This window comes from Pongo pygmaeus, chromosome 1, assembly GCF_028885625.2.
Source record: "Pongo pygmaeus isolate AG05252 chromosome 1, NHGRI_mPonPyg2-v2.0_pri, whole genome shotgun sequence".
NCBI classification, from domain to species: Eukaryota; Metazoa; Chordata; class Mammalia; order Primates; family Hominidae; genus Pongo; species Pongo pygmaeus.
In genome coordinates, this window is record NC_072373.2 from 100485742 (window position 1) to 100504922 (window position 19181).

General features: G+C 42.5%; 1 protein-coding gene across 7 annotated transcripts in view; it reads left to right on the forward strand.

Moving 5' to 3' along the window:
* The window catches only part of OTUD7B (OTU deubiquitinase 7B), a 129873-nt gene that overhangs the window by 91429 nt on the left and 19263 nt on the right, over positions 1-19181 (forward strand). For 5 of the 7 annotated variants that reach the window (XM_063663835.1, XM_054455781.2, XM_054455783.2 and 2 more), the window contains exons 2-7: positions 1315-1465; positions 7636-7824; positions 11348-11575; positions 12993-13094; positions 14515-14642; positions 19008-19120. In XM_063663835.1, the coding sequence (XP_063519905.1) occupies positions 1381-1465; positions 7636-7824; positions 11348-11575; positions 12993-13094; positions 14515-14642; positions 19008-19120 (845 nt within the window). In that variant the 5' untranslated portion in view covers positions 1315-1380. Of the gene's footprint in view, positions 1-387; positions 508-1314; positions 1466-7635; positions 7825-11347; positions 11576-12992; positions 13095-14514; positions 14643-19007; positions 19121-19181 lie in introns of those variants that run through there. The other 2 variants (XM_054455785.2, XM_054455789.2) reach the window with 2 other exon arrangements.

Here is a 19181-nt window from a genome sequence, read left to right on the forward strand (position 1 = left end):
ATGGTAGGGCAAGTGTACCTGGCAACTTAATGAATGAGTCTTCTATAGAAAGCTGTAAACTTGGCAGAATTTGATCAGAGATTGTTCTTCACTCTGTTATTGCTTCCCTCTGACTTTTAACCTCAGAGGAATGTTGGATTGGTGCCAGGCTGTCAGGTTAGGGACGTAGTTTCTGCCAAAGTCTGAAAGAAGAGATCTTTTTCAGTTGAACTTATTTGACAGTCATCTGTCCTGTGTGGAGAAAGACGTGTTTGGAGTAGATGTGTTTCCTGGGCTCATGAGGTTAATGGACAGAGATTGAATCTTGTTACGAACCTTTTGGGTCCCCACTCTGCTTTGTGGAATAACTTATTCTTTAATTTAATTTAATTTAATTTTTTGAGACAGAGAGTCGCTCTTTTGACCAGGCTGGAGTGAAGTGGTGTGATCTTGGCTCACTGCAACCTCTGCCCCATGTGGGTTCAAGCGATTCTCCTGCCTCAGCCTCCCGAGTAGCTGGGATTACAGGTGCCTGCCACCACGCCTAGCTAATTTTTGTATTTTTAGTAGAAATGGGGTTTCGCCATGTTGGCCAGGCTAGTCTCAAACTCCTGACCTCAGGTGATACACCTGCCTCGGCCTCCCAAAGTGCTGAGATTAAAGGCATGAGCCACCGTACCTGGCCTAATACTGTATTTTGAGTAGTTTTAGCTATCAGTTTACTCCTCTGCTAGCATCAAAACACTAGTCAACTCTGAAATTATCCAGTGTATAGTAAATGTTCATTCACTCAACAAATATTTATTGAGGGCCAGTGTGCCTAGCACTGTGCCAAGTGATACATGCAGGGGATACATTAGTGAAGGAGACATACAAGTTTCCTGCTTTCAAGAAACTTATATATTAGAGGAGATGGCTAGACAGCAACTAATTAAAATAATTTGAGAGTATTCAAGTGCCAGGAAGGAAATACACAAAGGTGCCATATTAGAGACTATTGCAGGTGGGGAGTTCTTTAGAGTGGTAGCCTGTTGCTTCCTTCTTTAGTTTGGATAAGCAAACTCATGGTAGAAAAGCAGTACTCAGGAAAAGTACAGGAAAAGCATTTTTCAGAGTGGTATTACAGGTTTCTGGTTAATGTAGACGTTGAGATGTTAATGAAGAGTTAGGAAATAAAGTGTTACTTTTCATAATTTTAAAGTGCTGTATTTTAAAATTCAACTGAAATGAATGAGCTAGGATAGTTTCCCCATTTGGTTAGGAAGCTGCTGACATGGGACTGTGATTATCCTGTTCCAGTGTAATTTGAGCCGTATGTATTTATTTATTCCTCAGGTGGAGGCCTGAATTTTGATCTATGTTCTACCTACATCCAGCTGGCTGAAAGTACTTGATGATCACATGACCCTGGACATGGATGCTGTTCTGTCAGATTTTGTCCGTTCCACAGGAGCAGAGCCAGGGCTAGCACGAGATCTCCTAGAAGGTGAGGAGTTGTAGGGGAGAATGAGAAAAGAGAAAGTAAAATGTGGTATTTATCATTAGGATGATTTGGAACATTTAAGGTGATCAGGAAGATACTTTGTGTATGTTAGGCCCTATAGTTAATTCTAATGATATACTTTGTGTATAACCCTTCATAATTTGAAATATTAAAATCCGTTTTTCACCTTGAACTTACTGGGGTAGTCTTCTCCATTGTCAGTTTATGCTCAGGCAATGTGAGTGAAATTTTATATTAGTCCATTACAAACATAATTTTATTTTATTTTCATTTATTTATTTATTTTTGAAACAGAGTCTCGCTCTGTTGCCCAGGCTGGAGAGCAGTGGCATGATCTTGGCTCACTGCAATCTCTGCCTCCCAGGTTCAGTCAATTCTCCTGCCTCAGACTCCTGAGTAGCTGGGATTACAGGTGCCTGCCACCACACCCAGCTAATTTTTGTATTTTTTAGTAGAGATGAAATTTCACCTGTTGGCCAGGCTGGTCTTGAACTCCTTACCTCAGGTAATCTGCCTGCCTCGGCCTCCCAAAGTGCTGGGATTACAGGCATGAGCCACTGTGCCTGGCCTAAAAGCATAATTTTAGATCTGTAAGACTTCCTCTTTATATATAAGTGACTTTAGGGTTTTCATGGTGGGATCATCCATGGTTTTGTTTTTTCCTTACATAACATACATTATGGGTAATTCTATATTGAGTGAATCAATTTAATGTTTTCATTTTGCTGCTTTTGTTTACTTATATCTTTATACACATAAGTTTGAATGTTCTAGTTTTTTTTTTTTTTGAGTCGGAGTTTCGCTGTTGTTGCCCAGGCTAGAGTGCAATGGTGCAATCTCGGGTCACTGCAACCTCCTCCTCACGGGTTCATGCAATTCTCCTGCCTCAGCCTCCGGAGTAGCTGGGATTACAGGCATGCACCACCACACCCAGCTAATTTTGTATTTTAGTAGAGATGGGGTTTCTCCATTTTGGTCAGGCTGGTCTCGAACTCCCGACCTCAGGTGATCCGCCTGCCTCGGCCTCCCAAAGTGCTGGGATTTCAGGCATGAGCCACCACGCCTGGCCGAATGTTCTAGATTTTAAGGTCCTGAAGGGTTAGAATCATGTCCCTAGGATTCTTTGTTTAGAGTCGCAAATAATAGATGAAAATATATAATGACACAAACAGGCAGGCCTGTGGGGAAGGGGCAAGTTCTTAGCATACATAGGTAATATTTTAAATTGTCAGCCCTTAGCAAGGTATGACAATTAGACATTTGCTTGGCTACCTGTGAGGAGAGCATGAGTTTGGAAACAGAAGATCAGGGTTTAAATTCCAGTTTAGTAATTCAGTACAACTTTGCCCTTAATTAGCATTTTCTTTTTTTGTTCTTTTTGAGACGGAGTCTCGCTCTGTTGCCCAGGCTGGAGTGCAGTGGTGCGATGTCGGCTCACCACAACCTCCGCCTCCCAGATTCAAGCATTTCTCCTGCCTCAGCCTCCCGAGTAGCTGGGACTACAGGTGTACGCCACCATGCCCGGCTAATTTGTGTATTTTTAGTAGAGATGGGGTTTCACCATGCTGGCCAGGCTGGTTTCAAACTCCTGACTCGTGATCTACCCACTTCAGCCTCCCAAAGTGCTGGGATTACAGGCGTGAGCCACCGTGCCCAGCCTAATTTGCATTTTTAGTTTCATCTCCTACTACTTTTCACTATACTTCCTATGCAGCCAGGCCTGACTTGTCACCTCTTGGTGATCATGTTAGGTTACTTCCTCAGTCTGCAGCATTTCTTTCCTCTATTATTCTCCTCGTCCTTCAAGATTCAGCTCAAATGTTTCCTCTTCCATAAAATCCTTAACCTTTCTGCATTCCTCTTATAACATGTGTTGAACACTTATGATTGTTCAATATGTGCAAAGTACTTGAGATATGTTATTTTATTCTCACAAACCACCATACAATAAAGTTTTATTATCCTGGAGTTATAATTTTAAAACCTGAGGCTCAGTGAAGTTAAGTAGGATTTGAACCTAGGCAATCTGGTTTCAGAGCGTGGCTGTAAGCAATTATGTTACAAATTATTGCTAGCATGCTCACATGTGTGCACACACACATACACTCATGCTGTGAAAGAAATGTTGAGGGTGCTGTGAGAGTGAAGAAAGAACCCTAACTTAGATCTAGAGTACAGGAAGGCCTTTTCTGAGGAGTGATTTTTAAGCTGAGCCCTGAAGGACAAGTAGGAGCAGCAAGACAAAGGGATGTAGAAGAGAGTGTTTATGCAGAATAAACAGTTTATGCAAGGGCCCTAAGGTGCGAGAGAGTTTGGCACATTGGAGAAACTATTAATAATGAGGTAGTAAGAATGGTGCAAAAGTGGTAGGAAGCTGGTGAGATAGGCAGGAAGCAGAAAATAGGGGCTCTAGCCAGGTTCAGTGGCATTCACTGTAATCCCAGCTACCTGGGAGGCTGAGGTGGGAGGATCGCTTAAGCCCAGGAGTTTGAAACCAGCCTGGGCAACATAGCAAGACCTCGTCTCTTTAAAAAAAACAAAAAAGAAGAAAGAGGCTGGGTACAGTGGCTTATGCCTGTAATCCTAACACTTTGAGAGGCTGAGGCAGGCAGATCACCTGAGTTCAGGAGTTTGAGACCAGCCTGGCCAACATGGTGAAACCCCGTTTCTACTGAAAATACAAAAATTAGCTGGGTGTGGTGGTAGGTGCCTGTAGTCCCAGCTGCTCGGGAGGCTGAGGCAGGAGAATCTCTTAAACCCGGGAGGCAGAGACTGCAGTGAGTCGAGATTCTGCCACTGCGCTCCAGCCAGGGTGACAGAGTGAGACTCTGTCTCAAAAAAAAAAAAAAAGTTACTAAGGAAAAAAAAAAAGAAAGAAATAAAAGAAAAAAAGAGAGTGCAGGGCCTTTGTAGGCCATGATGAGGAGTTTAAATTTTATTCTAAGTTCACTAGGAAACTGGTGAAGGATTTTAATCCGGGGAGTGACATGATTGGATTTGAGTTTTTAACAGTGTACTTGTTGTAGAGAACACTCTGGCCAGAGAAGAAATGATTAAAACAGTTAGGAATATTGCCTTAGTTCAGGTGACAGATGATGATGATGTAGACTATGGTGGTAGCAATAGATAGAAGGGGGTGGAATTAAGATAATTTAGAAGGAAAAATACAAAAAACTTAAGTGGGCGTGGTGGCACACACCTGTAATCCCAGCTACTCAGGAGGTTGAAGCGTGAGAATCACCTGAACCCAGGAGGGCAGAGGTTGCAGTGAGCCGAGATTGCACCACTGCACTCCAGCTTGGGCGGCAGAACGAGACTCCATCGAGTTCAAGACCAGCCTGGCCAAGATGGTGAAACCCTGTCTGTGCTAAAAAAAAATACAAAAATTAGCCGGGCGTGGTGACACGCGCCTGTAATCCTAGCTACTCGGGAGGCTGAGGCAGAGAATTGCTTGAACCTAGGAGGTGGAGACTGCAGTGAGCTAAGATCACGCCACTGCACTCCAGCCTGGGCAACAGAAAGAGACTCCATCTCGAAAAAAAAAAAAATTTAGAAGGGGCATAAAAGGACCTCATCCTCATTTTCTCTCTGTTGCTTGTTTTTTCTTTTAAAAGTTAACTGAGGCCAGGTGCGGTGGCTCACACCTGTAATCCCAGCACTTTGGGAGGCCGGGGCAGATGGATCACCTGAGGTCAGGAGTTCGAGACCACCCTGGCCAACAGGGTGAAGCCCCATCTCTACTAAAAATACAAAAATTAGCCAGGAATGGTGGCATGTGCCTGTTATCCCAGTTACTCGAGAGGCTGAGGCAGGAGAATTGCTTGAACCCAGGAGGAGAACGTTCCAGTGAGCCAAGATCGTGCCACTGCACCCCAGCCTGGGTGACACAGCAAGACTCCATCTCAACAACAACAACAACAACAACAACAGTTAACTGATTGTATTTCAATAGGACTGTTTGATTTTTGTTTTGTTTTGTATGAGATGGGGTCTTACTCTGTCATCCAGGCAGGAGTGCAGTTGTGTGATCTCAGCTCACTGCAACCTCGGCCTCCTGGGCTCAAGTGTGCCTCCCATCTCAGTCTCCTGAGTAGCTAGGACCACGAGCACACACCGCCACACCTGGCTAATGGGACTGTTCAATACTGATAATTGAAAATGAGAGAAAGAAATCAAAAGTAAACTCGTATTATAAAGAACAAATTAGAAAGGAAAGAGATTAGGAGCAGAGAGACCAGATAGAGAATTCCTTCCTAAAAGACCAAAGACTAAGTAAAGATTATGAGGACCTCAAATGGGGCAGTGGCAATAAAAATGGATAATAAGAAATGGATTTGAGAGATGTTTTAGGGGTACAAATTGACTTGGTGGTGAGGGAAGAGGAAGAGTGCGATCTGAGGAAACTTGAGGAGCTGAAAATGACTGAAGTTTCAGGGCCTGGAGGGATTGTGATGCCATTACTGATTTAGGGAACATAGGAAGAGCAGAAGCAGCAAGTTTTGGGAAGGAAAATGATGGATACTCAATTTGGCCATATGGATTGTTAGGAAGACCTGATATTAAGGAGATTTGCAGACAGTTGGAAGTATAGATCCGATGATCAAGGCAGATGTCACTCGTTCATGCATTGATTCAGGAGAAGAGTTATCCATTAATTCAACAAATATTTATTGAGTGACTACTGTGTGCCAGATACTATTCTAGATGCTCCAACAAAACAAAACAAACAAAAATACCTGCCTTCATGTTCTTGCAGGAGAGAGGGTCAATAAACAACAAATGTGATAACTAAGTAAATTATAAAGTATATTGTAAACTGTTAAGTGCTATGGAGAAGAGTAAAGGGAATGATGAAGTGGGTTGTGATTTTTAAGTCAGGGTAGGCCTTACTAACAATGTGATATTTAAACAAATACCTAAAGCTAATGAGGAGTTGTCTGTGTGGATATATTGGGGAAAAGAGCCTTCTAGGTAGAGGGAATAGTCAGTGGAAAGGCCCTAGAGTGGGAGTGGACTTAGCATGTTCTAGGAACAGCAAGGTCAGTGATGACTGGAACAGAGTGAGCAAAGAGAGTCAGAACAATTGGCTAATGTAATGATTTAGAAGTAAAATCATCAGTAATGATTTAGATGTAAAACTGTAAGTAAAACCAAGCACTATTCTAAGTGCTTTCAACTCATTTAATCTTCATAATGACTCTATGAGGTAGGCACTGTTACTATCATCTGCATTTTCACGGATAAGGAAATTGAAGCACAGAGAAGAGGCCAGAAAAGTAGGCCAGGACATACAAAGCCTTGAGTATCAAGCCAAAGAGCCTGAGTTTTATTCTGTAGGCAGTGGTAAGCCATTAAAAATTTCGATTACGGAACTAAAATGATCACAACTGTGCTTTAGAAAGATTAATCTCATGGGATTCTTTGGAATGGATTGGAGGTAGGACAGTAGGTGATAGGAATTGAATTAAGGTGGTGGTAGATGGAATACAACAGAAAGAAATGTGAGCAATTATACAATGCATATTTGTTGAATAATTTAGCTGGAGAAAGCATCAGAAAAATCCATTATGACAAATCTTATCATTTAGGGTCATTTCTTTAGTTGAATGGTGATTCTTAAATTTGGGGGAAATACTGTTTCTTTTGATAAGCTGATGACAGCTATGAACTCTTTCACTAGAAAATGCACAAGCCCATGATCTTATATGCAGGTTTAGTGGTTTAGGACACACTAGAGTACATGTAGGCTAAGAACCTCTTTGGATCTCAGAATTAGGAGACCTGGGCTTGAGTCCTGCTGGGTCTGGTGTGAACTAGCTGTGACTTCGGGCAAATAATTTACTTTTCTAGACTTTATCTGTAAAAGGAAGTTTTAATTTTAGGTTACTAGATCTTTAAGGGCTGTTTTAGTTCAGAGGGACAAAGTTTCTATTTTCATGGCACTTACTTAGGAAATAGACAACAAATAAGTAAGTAAAGACATTTGATAAGTTAGATTGAAGTGTTATAAAGAAAATTAAAGCAGGGTAAGGAAAAGAAGAATGATTATGTATGTGCGTATTTGCATGCTGGTTTTGATAGGATAGTTAGTGTGATCTTTGTGTCTCTATACTATGGGTGCACAGTTTGCTTTTTGCTTTGTCTCCTGACAGGAAAGAATTGGGATGTGAGTGCTGCCCTCAGTGATTTTGAACAGCTACGTCAAGTCCATGCTGGGAACCTACCCCCATCCTTTAGTGAGGGGAGTGGTGGCTCCAGGACCCCTGAAAAAGGGTTTTCTGACAGAGAGCCTACTCGCCCTCCCCGACCCATCCTCCAACGGCAGGATGACATCGTTCAAGGTACTGGGATGACTGGGGAATATTTCCGTATATGGAGTAGGAAGGGACAGGATTGTTAAATGGAGTCATAAAGTCTAGTGATCCATGGGAGGTGATTCCATTTCTTCCCCTTCTCCCAGCCAAACCCAGACTGACGTGGCCTCAGTCTGCCCAGGTGCTGCAGTCCCTCACTGCGTCTCTGCATCTTTAGTGTTATCCTGTATAAAAGCCTTCCTCAGATACTGTGAAAGAAATAGAGGAAGGAGGATAACAATCTCCTTGTTGATATGAAGTTCACATAAAGGTAGAGTCACTACCTCTTTGGGGGGTAATTTGTTAATGTTTGCCAATAGCTATCAAAATTAAAATGCATATGTACTCTGACTTAGCAATTTCATATCTAGCAATTTATCATATATGTGTATGTGCACATATGTATTCTTTAAATAAATACATAAGGCCAGGTGCGGTGGCTCATGCTTGTAATCCCAGCACTTTGGGAGGTCGACGTGGGCGGATCACCTGAGGTCAGGAGTTCGAGACGAGTCTGGCCAACATGGTAGAACCCCATCTCTATTAAAAATACAAACATTAGCTGGGCTTGGTGGTACATGCCTGTAATCCCAGCTACTTCGGAGGCTGAGGCAGGAGAATTGCTTGAACTTGGGAGGCAGAGGTTGCAGTGAACTGAGATTCTACCACTGCACTCCAGCCTGGGTGACACAGTGAGACTCTGTCTCAAATAAATAAATAAATAAATAAAAATTAAAAAAAAGAAATACATAAATGCAGCGTATAAGGATGTTCACAGCAGCATTATTTTACAATAATTAAATCTTGAAACTTTTTTTTTTTTCCTTGAGGCAATCCATCTGACTTGGCCCCGCAAAGTGCTGGGATTACAGGTGTGAGCCACTACACCTGGCCCTGAAAACATTTAATGTCCATTAGTAAAGGAGTGGTTAAGTAAATTGTAATTGTCCATATTGTGGAATACTCTGCAATCATTAGAAAGAATTAGGTAGAACTTGGTGTACTGTTTTGGAAAAATTTCTAAAATCTATTCAGAAGGGGGCTGGGCGTGATGGCTCACACCTGTAATCCCAGCACTTTGGGAGGCCAAGGCTGGTGGATCACCTGAGGTCAGGAGTTCGAGACCAGCCTGGCCTACATGGTGAAACCCTGTCTCTGCTACAATTACAAAAATTAACTGGGCATAGTGGTGCACACCTGTAATCCCAGCTACTCGGGAGGCTGAGGCAGGAGACTTGCTTAAGCCCAGGAGGCAGAGGTGGCAGTAAACCTAGATTGCACCACTGCACTCCAGCCTGGGTGACGGAGTGAGACTCCATATAAAAAAATATATAATTTTTTTCAAAAAGGTAAGACGCAATGCAATGTATGTAGTATACTCTCATTTGTGTTTTAAAAGATGACTTTAAAAGCTGTATATGCATTTTTAGTAGAGACGGGGTTTCACCGTGTTAGCCAGGATGGTGTCGATCTCCTGACCTTGTGATCCACCTGCCTCCGCCTCCCAAAGTGCTGGGATTACAGGCGTGAGCCATCGTGCCCGGCCAAAACCCGTATATGCTTCTGTATGTGTAAAAATTTCTAGAAGGATACAAAAGTTTGCCTCTGGGGAAGGGATCAGGAATTTTGAATGATAAGACTTCCTTGTGAAATCATTTTATAGCTTTTGATAGTATACTGATTTTTTACCATAGGCACATGGTACTGTTTTTGAGGCAGGGTCTTGCTCTGTCCCTCAAGGCTGGAGTGAGGCTGGTGGAACACAGCTCACTACAGCCTAAACCTCCTGGGCTCAAGGGATCCTACTGCCTCAGCCTCCCGAGTAGCTGGGAGCATGGGCACGCACCACCTCACCTAGCTAAATTTTTGATTCTTTGTAGAAATTAGGTCTCACTCTGTTGCCTAGGCTGGTCTCGAATTCCTGGGCTCAAGTGATCCTTCTACCTTGGCTTCCCAGAGTTTTGGGATTACAGGTGTGAGCCACCATGCTCAGCCTACGAATACCTAAAAAATATTTTTAAGGTGGGTGTGGTGGCTCACGCCTGTAATCCCAGCACTTTGGGAGGCCAAGGCTGGCAGATCACCTGAGGCCAGGAGCTTGAGGAAAACAGCCTGGCCAACGTGGAGAAACCCTGTCTCTACTAAAGTAAAAAAAAAAAATTAGCTGGGTGTGGTGGCGTGTGCCTGTAATCCTAGCTACTCAGAAGGCTGAGGCAGGAGAATCGCTTGAACCTGGGAGGCAGAGGTTGCAGTGAGCCCAGACTGCAGCACTGCACTCCAGCCTGAGTGACAGAGCGAGACTCTGTCTCAAAGAACAAAAACAAAAACAAACAAAACTAAAAAATATTTGAAAAATAACATCACTATAAGATAACTTCAGACAACTCAGTTTATTTTGTGTATCATATCTAGCAAATATTGTATTAAGAACAGCCCAACATGCTTTTAAAATTTTGCCCCCTTTGGATCATCATTAAATCGTTATATAATTGAAGCCATACAAATGAACTGTAATACTACATTGAGTAAATTATAATCACAGTGGAATATCTGCTTGGGAATCATGTATTCAAAACAAATGAAATGATGTGGGGTACTATCTACATTATTGTTCTCTATAGACTGTTAAGAATTGACTGTCCCTATAAATTTCTGATAAATATGGGTATTGAGAATAGTTGTAGTAAGCAATATAAATTAACGTTATTGATGTAGGAAGAAAGTTCCCAAGTGTGTAAGATTTATTGTTGATTGTCTTTTTTTTTTTTTTTTTGAGACGGGGTCTTGCTCTGTTGCCAGGCAGGAGTGCAGTGGCACGATCTCAGCTCACTGCAGCCTCCGCCTCCCAGGTTCAAGCAATTCTCCCACCTCAGCCTCCCGAATAGCTGGGATTACAGGGGCACACCACCATGCCCAGCTAATTTTTGTATTTTTAGTACAGACAGTGTTTCACCATGTTGGCCAGGCTGCTCTTGAACACCTGACCTCAGGTGATCCACCTGCCTTGGCCTCCCAAAGGATTTTCTTTTCTATAATGGATTTCTTTTATAATCTTTCTAGAATGAAAATACCCTTTAGAAAAGGTATTTTCCAAGACCCTGAGAATTACCAGAGAGGTTATTTTACTAACTCTAGTCTAGTGAAACCTCACTTCCCTTATTCCCTCTCCTCCCACCAAGCAATGACCAAATTGCTAAATGAATGGGTCCCTATCACATTGGGAAATGTGGAAGTGGAGGAAGACAGAGTCAGAGGGAGGGAAAGATCAGGCAAATTCCAAACAAGGGCAGAAAGAGGAATGGATATTTGGTGCTAATGTGAGTGCCTACAAAAATACTTTATTTCTCCAATTGTATTTGGCTTCAGAAAAAGGGTGCTGAAATTCAGTAGTCAGTTAGGCTTAGTTTTTCTCTGACTGTAAACCCTGTTGAGAGGTAACTATCACCACATCAGTGTAGAGTTCTCCAAGTGGGCTGTGTATGTTCTAAGGTGACTCCATTTCTCATTGCAGAAAAACGCCTGTCTAGGGGCATCTCCCACGCCAGCTCCAGCATTGTTTCCCTGGCCCGGTCCCATGTCTCCTCCAATGGTGGGGGTGGGGGGAGCAATGAGCACCCCCTGGAAATGCCCATCTGTGCCTTCCAGCTTCCAGATCTCACTGTGTATAATGAAGACTTCCGCAGCTTCATAGAGAGAGACCTCATTGAGCAGTCCATGCTGGTTGCCTTGGAACAGGCAGGTCAGTGAGTGCTTCCTCTCCCACGCTCTTCCCTCTACTCTCCACCTACAGGCAGCCTTGTGGAGGGGCTGGACTTGATCGGTAGCTTCCAGTTTAAGTGTGTTATCTGATTGCAAAGTCAGGAGTCAGTGGGATAAACTCGTGCTGTCAAAGAATGGATACAGATTAGATACTTTACTCTGGGAATTTCCTGGTTGATGGAAGAGGAACCAGATACACATGTGAAAAGGCCTAGGAATCAATACCTAGAAATCAATACATGAAAAAAATACAACTAATTATAATTGGCCCTGGAACACCCTTGTGAACAGAAATGACCAATGCTGTAGATGATGCACAGTAGTGAACCTATCCCCCCAAATGTATTTACGTTTGTAATTGTGTTTATCTTAAATTATTGTTAAAATTAATTCTTATCATAGGGTGAGGCAGCTGGGAATTTTGGAAAAGCTAATCAGGCATTAAAATGCTTGCGTGGGATGAGAACTGGAGTTAGATGAGGGCATGGAAAGGAAGCTTTTATTTTTCATTTTGTAACCTTCTATACTAATCATATACATCTATTTGTAATTTTTTTTTAAGTTAGTAAATTATCTGGTCTGGGGAGTTTAGAAGCCAGTTTTTCTTTCAGTAGTTCAAAAACTATGCTGCACAGTAGTTCAAGAAAACTTACGCATCACTCATAAGATATTTTCCTCATGTAAATAATGGGTTGGCAATTGTGGGATGACTGTATGGAATTAAGACTTATTTTCTTGGGTATTTTATGTACTTTATCTTATTGCTTATTCCTTTAAAGTCACACCCCACACATGCTGACATGCTGTCATATATGCAGATGATACTCATAAGACACCTTAAATACATGCTTTGAGTTGTTTTTGTTTTGTTCATGATGGATTTTTGCTGAGCTTTGTTGCTGTGATACATACTGGTCTCCTGAGTGGAGGGAAGGAATCAGGGCCAGTCCAAGCAGTCAACAGTTTCAACTTATGTCCTTGGCCTCGTCATTTAACCCAAGGTTTCTCAACCTTGGCACTATTGACATTTTGGTCTAGATAATTCTTTGTTTTGCAAGCTGCCTTGTGCATTATATCATGGTTAGCAGCATCCCTGGCCTCTACCCATTAGATACCAGTAGCATCCCGCTACCAGTTGTGACATGCAAACATATCTTCAGTCATTGCCAAGTGTCCCTTTGGGACAAAACTGACCCTACTCACTGATCTAACCAATTGTGCTCACAAGATTCTGACTGACTAGATATAAGTGAAGAAGATATAAAGAGTAATCAAGTGATGGTTTTATTCTGGGTAGGCCTCCTAGAGGAGGCAGCTTTGGAGTCTGTTTTAGAAATAGGAAGGTGGGAAGGGCTTCATGGATAATCTTCTTTTCCTCCACTATCTTGTTTCTACAGGGCGTTTGAACTGGTGGGTGAGTGTGGATCCCACCTCTCAGAGGCTGCTTCCTTTGGCAACTACTGGAGATGGGAACTGCCTCCTGCATGCAGCCTCCCTTGGTGAGTCTTGAAAGCAGTCCTCCATTCGCCTGCAAAAAGGAAGCAGTTGAGTCAAATCTCATGTGTAGGACTTGATCCAGACAACCTTGATCTTAGGCAGAAATGATGGTTCAGAGCGAGATTGTGCATGCTTACGTGTGTGTCTGTGTGTTTATGTTGGCACAAGAGGAAATGGGAGTGAGCCCTACCTTTGCTAGTGAGATAGTGAAGAGAGCACAGATATTAGCTTGGGCTGGCTTTGAAAGCTGACCCCAGGAGTAATGAGTAGGAGTAAGCCAGCAGTGTATAGCTAGATGTGTGTATGTGTACAATTCTACTTGATATTTATCCTTTTGGTGTATGAAAAAGGTATGTTTTTAGCAGTCCTTTGTAACACACACTTACTTTATTTTATTTATTTATTTAGTTTTTGAGACGGAGTCTCACTCTTGCCCAGGCTGGAGTACAGTGGTGTGATCTCAGCTCACTGCAACCTCCACCCCTGGGTTCAAGTGATTCTCCTGCCTCAGCCTCCCAAGTAGCTGGGATTACAGGTGGGAGCCACCATGCCCCACTGTAAATAGGCTTAATATTTAAAGTAAGGGCTGGGTGCAATGGCTCATGCCTGTAATTCCAACACTGTGGGAGGCCAAGGTGGGCAGATCACTTGAGGCCAGGGGTTTGAGACCAGCTTGGCCAACATGGTGAGACCCCATCTCTACTAAAAATACAAAAATTAGCTGGGCATGATGGCAGGTGCCTGTAATCCCAGCAGGAGAATCGCTGAATCCAGGGGCCAGAGGTTGCAGTGAGTAAGCCGAGATCGCACCACTGTACTCCAGCCTGGGCAACAGAGCAAGACTCTGTCTCAGAAAAAAAAAAAAAAAAAAAGGTCAGGTGTGCTGGTTCACGCCTGTAGTCCTAGCACTTTGGGATGCCAAGGTGGGTGGATCACCTGAGGTTGGGAGTTCGAGACCAGCCTGGCCAACATCGTGAAACCCTGTATCTACTAAAAATACAAAAATTAGCCTGATGTGGTGGTGGACACCTGTAATCCTAGCTACTCGGGAGGCTGAGGCAGGAGAATCTCTTGAACATGGGAGGCGGAGGTTGCGGTAAGCCAAGAACACACCATGGCACTCCAGCCTGGGGGACAGAGTGAAACTCTGTCTCAAAAAAAAAAAACCAACCAAAAAAACCCACAAAAAAACCAAATAAACAAAAAATTAAGTCAATTTACAACTTAATATATTATTTGCAGCCTGGTGCCATGGCTCACACCTATAATCCCAGCACTTTGGGAGGGTAAGGCAGGGGGGTCACTTGAGGCCAGGGGTTCGGGACCAGCGTGGCCAACATGGTGAAACCCCATCTGTACTAAAAATACAAAAATTAGCAGAGTCAAGCTGAGGTATCTTACTATTGTGCTTTTTTGCCACAGGAATGTGGGGTTTCCATGATCGGGACTTGATGCTGCGGAAAGCTTTGTATGCACTGATGGAGAAGGGAGTTGAGAAGGAAGCATTGAAACGGCGCTGGAGGTGGCAGCAGACACAGCAGAATAAAGAGGTGGGAGAGCGTGGGTGGGAGCACCTTGTTTCCTAAAGTTACCTAGTTGCCAAAGTCACTGGGTGCCTGCCAGTAGAAAATATTTCCAAGTGTTTATGTCAGCGTGACTCCCCTTATGATCCTGAAAATTGGAGAAAATGCAGTTAACACCAATGGGGTAAGTGCCTTCTGATGTGGTCATGAGAACTGGTCGTGGGCATGAGACCTACAGAGAGGTTATCTAACATTGTGCTTTTCCCCCAATAGGTGCTTTATAGCTTTTAGTGGCAGTATTTTGCAAAATGAGTTATGACAATTCCATAGGATTTTTGTGTTGTTTTGTTTTTTTGCTTGTAATAAGGCTAGATCAATTTTTAAAGACTTATATTTTCAGCCCCTATAGAAATGTGAATGCTTAAAATCTTTTTGGACATATATACCATTTGTTTTTCATATACTCAGTTTTAGTTTATTTTAAATTTTAAAAAGCATAAGGAACCAGCATTCTAATCACCCACACACACAAAAAGCATACCTATTTAATTGAGTTTGAACAGTACTTCTCAGGAGTTTGTCAAATGTTGAGGCTGCTGTTATATAAGGCAGTAACAACAGATTGTTTGTACTTGCCCTCTCCAAAATGGGTTGGGCAAACTATGGCTATTTTGTTTAAAAAAAAAAAAAAAAAAAAAAACCTTTTATCAGAACACAGCCCTGTGCATTTCTTGGATGTTTACACGTGTAACTGCTTTCTTCCTCCAACAGCAGAGTAGTAACATGTGGCCTGCACAGCCCATACTTATTGACTACCTGGCCCTTTACAGAAAAAGTTTGCTGATTACTTCCCTTCAATAATGACATTGTGCCTTTACATAAAAATAATGAGGCTCCCTATTTCCTTTTCCTGTGATTCTGTCTGCTATGTTTATATCTCCTGCTCTTTATGTATGTCTATTTTTTTTTTTTTTCCATGTTATGGCTGGATCTTTCTGGCATTTAATATGGCAATATCTCTTCAGAAACTTTCCTTTTTTGTCCATCTTCCTTTTTTTCTCATTTTATTGCTCTGTCATAACTTGACAATATAGAAGAGGTTTTTTTGTTTTAGTTATTTAGAATTTTATATCCTGAAGATTTAATATGTAAGTAGAACATGCTATGTTTCTTCCTCAAAAACAAGTAACCCAGTTGTTAAAAGTAGATGATATTAAGATCAGAATCCTCTCCTTGAGCAGCCAGTCTTCCCCAGAAGATTCCTGAGGGAAATAAACCCACAGGGGCAAGGCCACATAAGTGACATTCTTTTTTAGCACCAAAAGCTTGGCTGGATCTCGTGGAAAGCTTTTGCCTGAGCTAGAGCTAGCCTAGAATTTAGAACCCAAAGCAAATCAGTAGTCAGTTTTGTAGTAGTCAGCTTTGTCCTCTTCACTGTTGAGTTCAGATAATACCGGAACCTTAACCACTGCAGAGGCAAGAAAAGGCCAAACCAGAACATGCCAACTATTAAGTAGAAATGACAGCAACAGCCAGAAAAGCAATTACAGTTATTATTCTAAAGATGGGCTTAGATTATAATGGTATTTAGCCAGGAAACCCAGAAATACCCATGTTCTATCCTTGGCCAGCCAGCCTTTCCCTCTCAAAGTCAGCCTTTCCCTCTGAAAGTCCCCAACATGCAAAGAGAATAGTGGCTAGTAATGGAGCAATAGTTTTACTCCTTTTGCTCAGCACAGTGAAAGTTCATACTGAAAATGTGGCCTTCATAATTGTCATAGCTTAAACCATTCATAGCATTATACCCACCTTGGGAGTGGGAATGGTAGGAGAAGGATAATGAACTGGGGAAGCTTCCTTTAGCTCCCCAGTACCAAAACCACACTAAATAAGTTTTGATTTCCTGGGCTTCCTTGTTTTATGTTGAAATTGGTGGTGAGTCTCAGTAATAGTTTCTTAAATGTTAAGGCTAGAAGTGTACACCACCTAGTGGCTGTGTACATTAAAACAGGAAGCAGAAACCGGCGAGGAAGAGGGAGCCGGATCCCTCTGGATGTGTCTATTGGAGTGACTGCAGCACTCCATATAGAACCTGGGCATTGCTCTCTTTATTTTTAATTGAAGTAAAATTTGTGATAGCATTTTACAAATTAGAAAATAGCTGTGTCATTTAAAAAATTCCCATTAAATTTGTTCCCAATACCCCTCACGTTTCCTGTGATTCCTTCTACTCTGTCAGTGTGCGGTTAAGCAGTATAGACTCATTTTAATACTAATGTCAGCCAAATAAAATTAATAAGGTAAACTTATTTCCCTTATCATTATATACATCCTAAAGCCAATGTATTTTAAAATTGCTTGTACCATTGCCTGCTCTCCTTTGATAAAAATTGTAGTTTCACTTAGCATATGTTTATTGATTATAGTCACAAAATAGACCTTGGGTGTATTGCATAAAACATGATCCTAGCATAGAGGAGGAGATGGACATGTAAATACATAATTGCAACAGGTTATAACATGTATGACTCTTACAAAAGACGTCTCTATAGCAGTTAAAGCCGGCCAGGTGCAGTGGCTCCCGCCTGTAATCCCAGCACTTTGGGAGGCCAAGGCAGGCGGATCACCTGTTGGTAGTTTGAGACCAGCCTGGCCAACATGGTGAAACCCCGTCTCTACTAAAAATACAAAACTAGCCAGGCACAGTGGTGTGCACGTGTAGTCCCAGCTACTCAGGAGGCTGAGGCAGGAGGATTGCTTGAACCTGGGAGGTGGAGGTTGCAGTGAGCCAAGATCATGCCACTGCACTCCATCCTGGGTGATAGAGCAAGACTTTGTCTCAAACAAACAAACAAAACAACAACAACAACTCTATAGCAGTTAGGGAGAGAGGATACAAAGGAAGGAGTGGTTGATCTGCCAAGGGAGATTTAGGAGACTGTTTAGAGGAATGATACTTGGGTTCTGTCCTAAAAGTTGAGAAATTGTTCACAAGGTCGATAGAAAGTGAGCTACTCCAGGCAGAAGGAACAGCTTAGACAAAAGCTCAGTGGTATAAAACAACATGGTACATTTCGGGAACTACAGCTAATTCAGTGAGATATATCTGACTAGAGAAGTGGGTAGGGGCCAGGAAGTAGGCTTTGTATGCAGCGCTTCTACTTGGGAGGCTGAGGCAGGAGAATTGCTTGAACCCGGGTGGTGGAGGTTGCAGTGAGCCGAGATTGCTCCACTGTACTCCAGCCTGGGTGACAGAGCAAGACTCTGTCTCAAAAAAAAAAAAAAGAAGGTATCCAGGTGTGGGGTGGGTGAAAGAAAGAGAGGAATATTAGATAATTCCTTGGTTTTGAGCTTGGATGTTTGGGTGATAGTTGGTGCTATTCACTAAGGTAGGAAAACAGGAAGAAGAATGGGTTTGGGAAAAAACAGGAGTTCTATTTTGACTTTACGGAGTTTGAGGTAGCCATGGGCAGGTGGCAGTCTCCAGTGGGTAGCTGGATATACGAACATAGAAATTAAGAAGTCTAGGCTGGGTGCAGTGCCTCATGCCTGTAATCCCAGCATTTTGGGTGGCTGAGGTGGGCAGATCACCAGGTCAGGAGTTCGAAACCAGCCTGGCCAACATGGGGAAAGCCCGTCTCTACTAAAAATACAAAAATTAGCTGGGCATGGCGGTGGGTGCTGTAATCCTAGCTACTCAGGAGACTGAGGCAGGAGAAGCATTTGAACCTAGGAGGTGAAGGTTGCAGTGAGCCGAGATTGTGCCATTGCACTCCAGCCTGGGTGATTCTGTCAAAAAAAAAAAAAAAAAAAGAAAAGAAATTAAGAAATCTGAGCTGGAGATAGATGGTGTATACCATACAGATGGTAGTGGATGAGATTATGGCAGTAGAACAGATCACCTAGAGGGAACCAAGGTGAAAATCATTGACACACCACTAGTATTTTGGGGGCAGACAGAGTTTAGAGAAATAGAAAGTAATTTTATGGAAGCTAATGGCAAAGAAAATTTAAAGAGGAAAATAACCCACGTGAAGGCTAAGATGAGAACCAGGGTCCACTGAATTTGGCAATTAGAAGGTCATTGTTCTTTGCCAAAATCAAGTAGGTGAAATGTTATGTGGCAGGTGGGTGAGCAGGATGGAGGGCAGAAATGGGACAGATTGCAGTAGGTCAAAAAAGAATGGATGATAAAGAAGTGTAATAGTCGTAGACTATTCATTCATGGATCTTGACTGTAAAAGAGACAGGAGATTTGACTTTGTAGTACAATTTGTAAACCAAGTGCTAAGGGATTAGGGAGTAGAGTAACAGTGAATAAGGTGGAATAGGTATTGTCTCTTAGAACCCAGCCTCTAATTGCCCAATGTCCCCTGCCTGTCCTTCACACAGTCAGGGCTGGTATACACAGAAGATGAATGGCAGAAGGAGTGGAATGAACTGATCAAGCTTGCCTCAAGTGAACCCCGAATGCACCTAGGTACCAATGGAGCCAACTGTGGTGGGTAAGTATGGCTAAGTAGGGGAGGAGGAAACCTTCATAGAGTCCTCATTGGGCTTCCACAG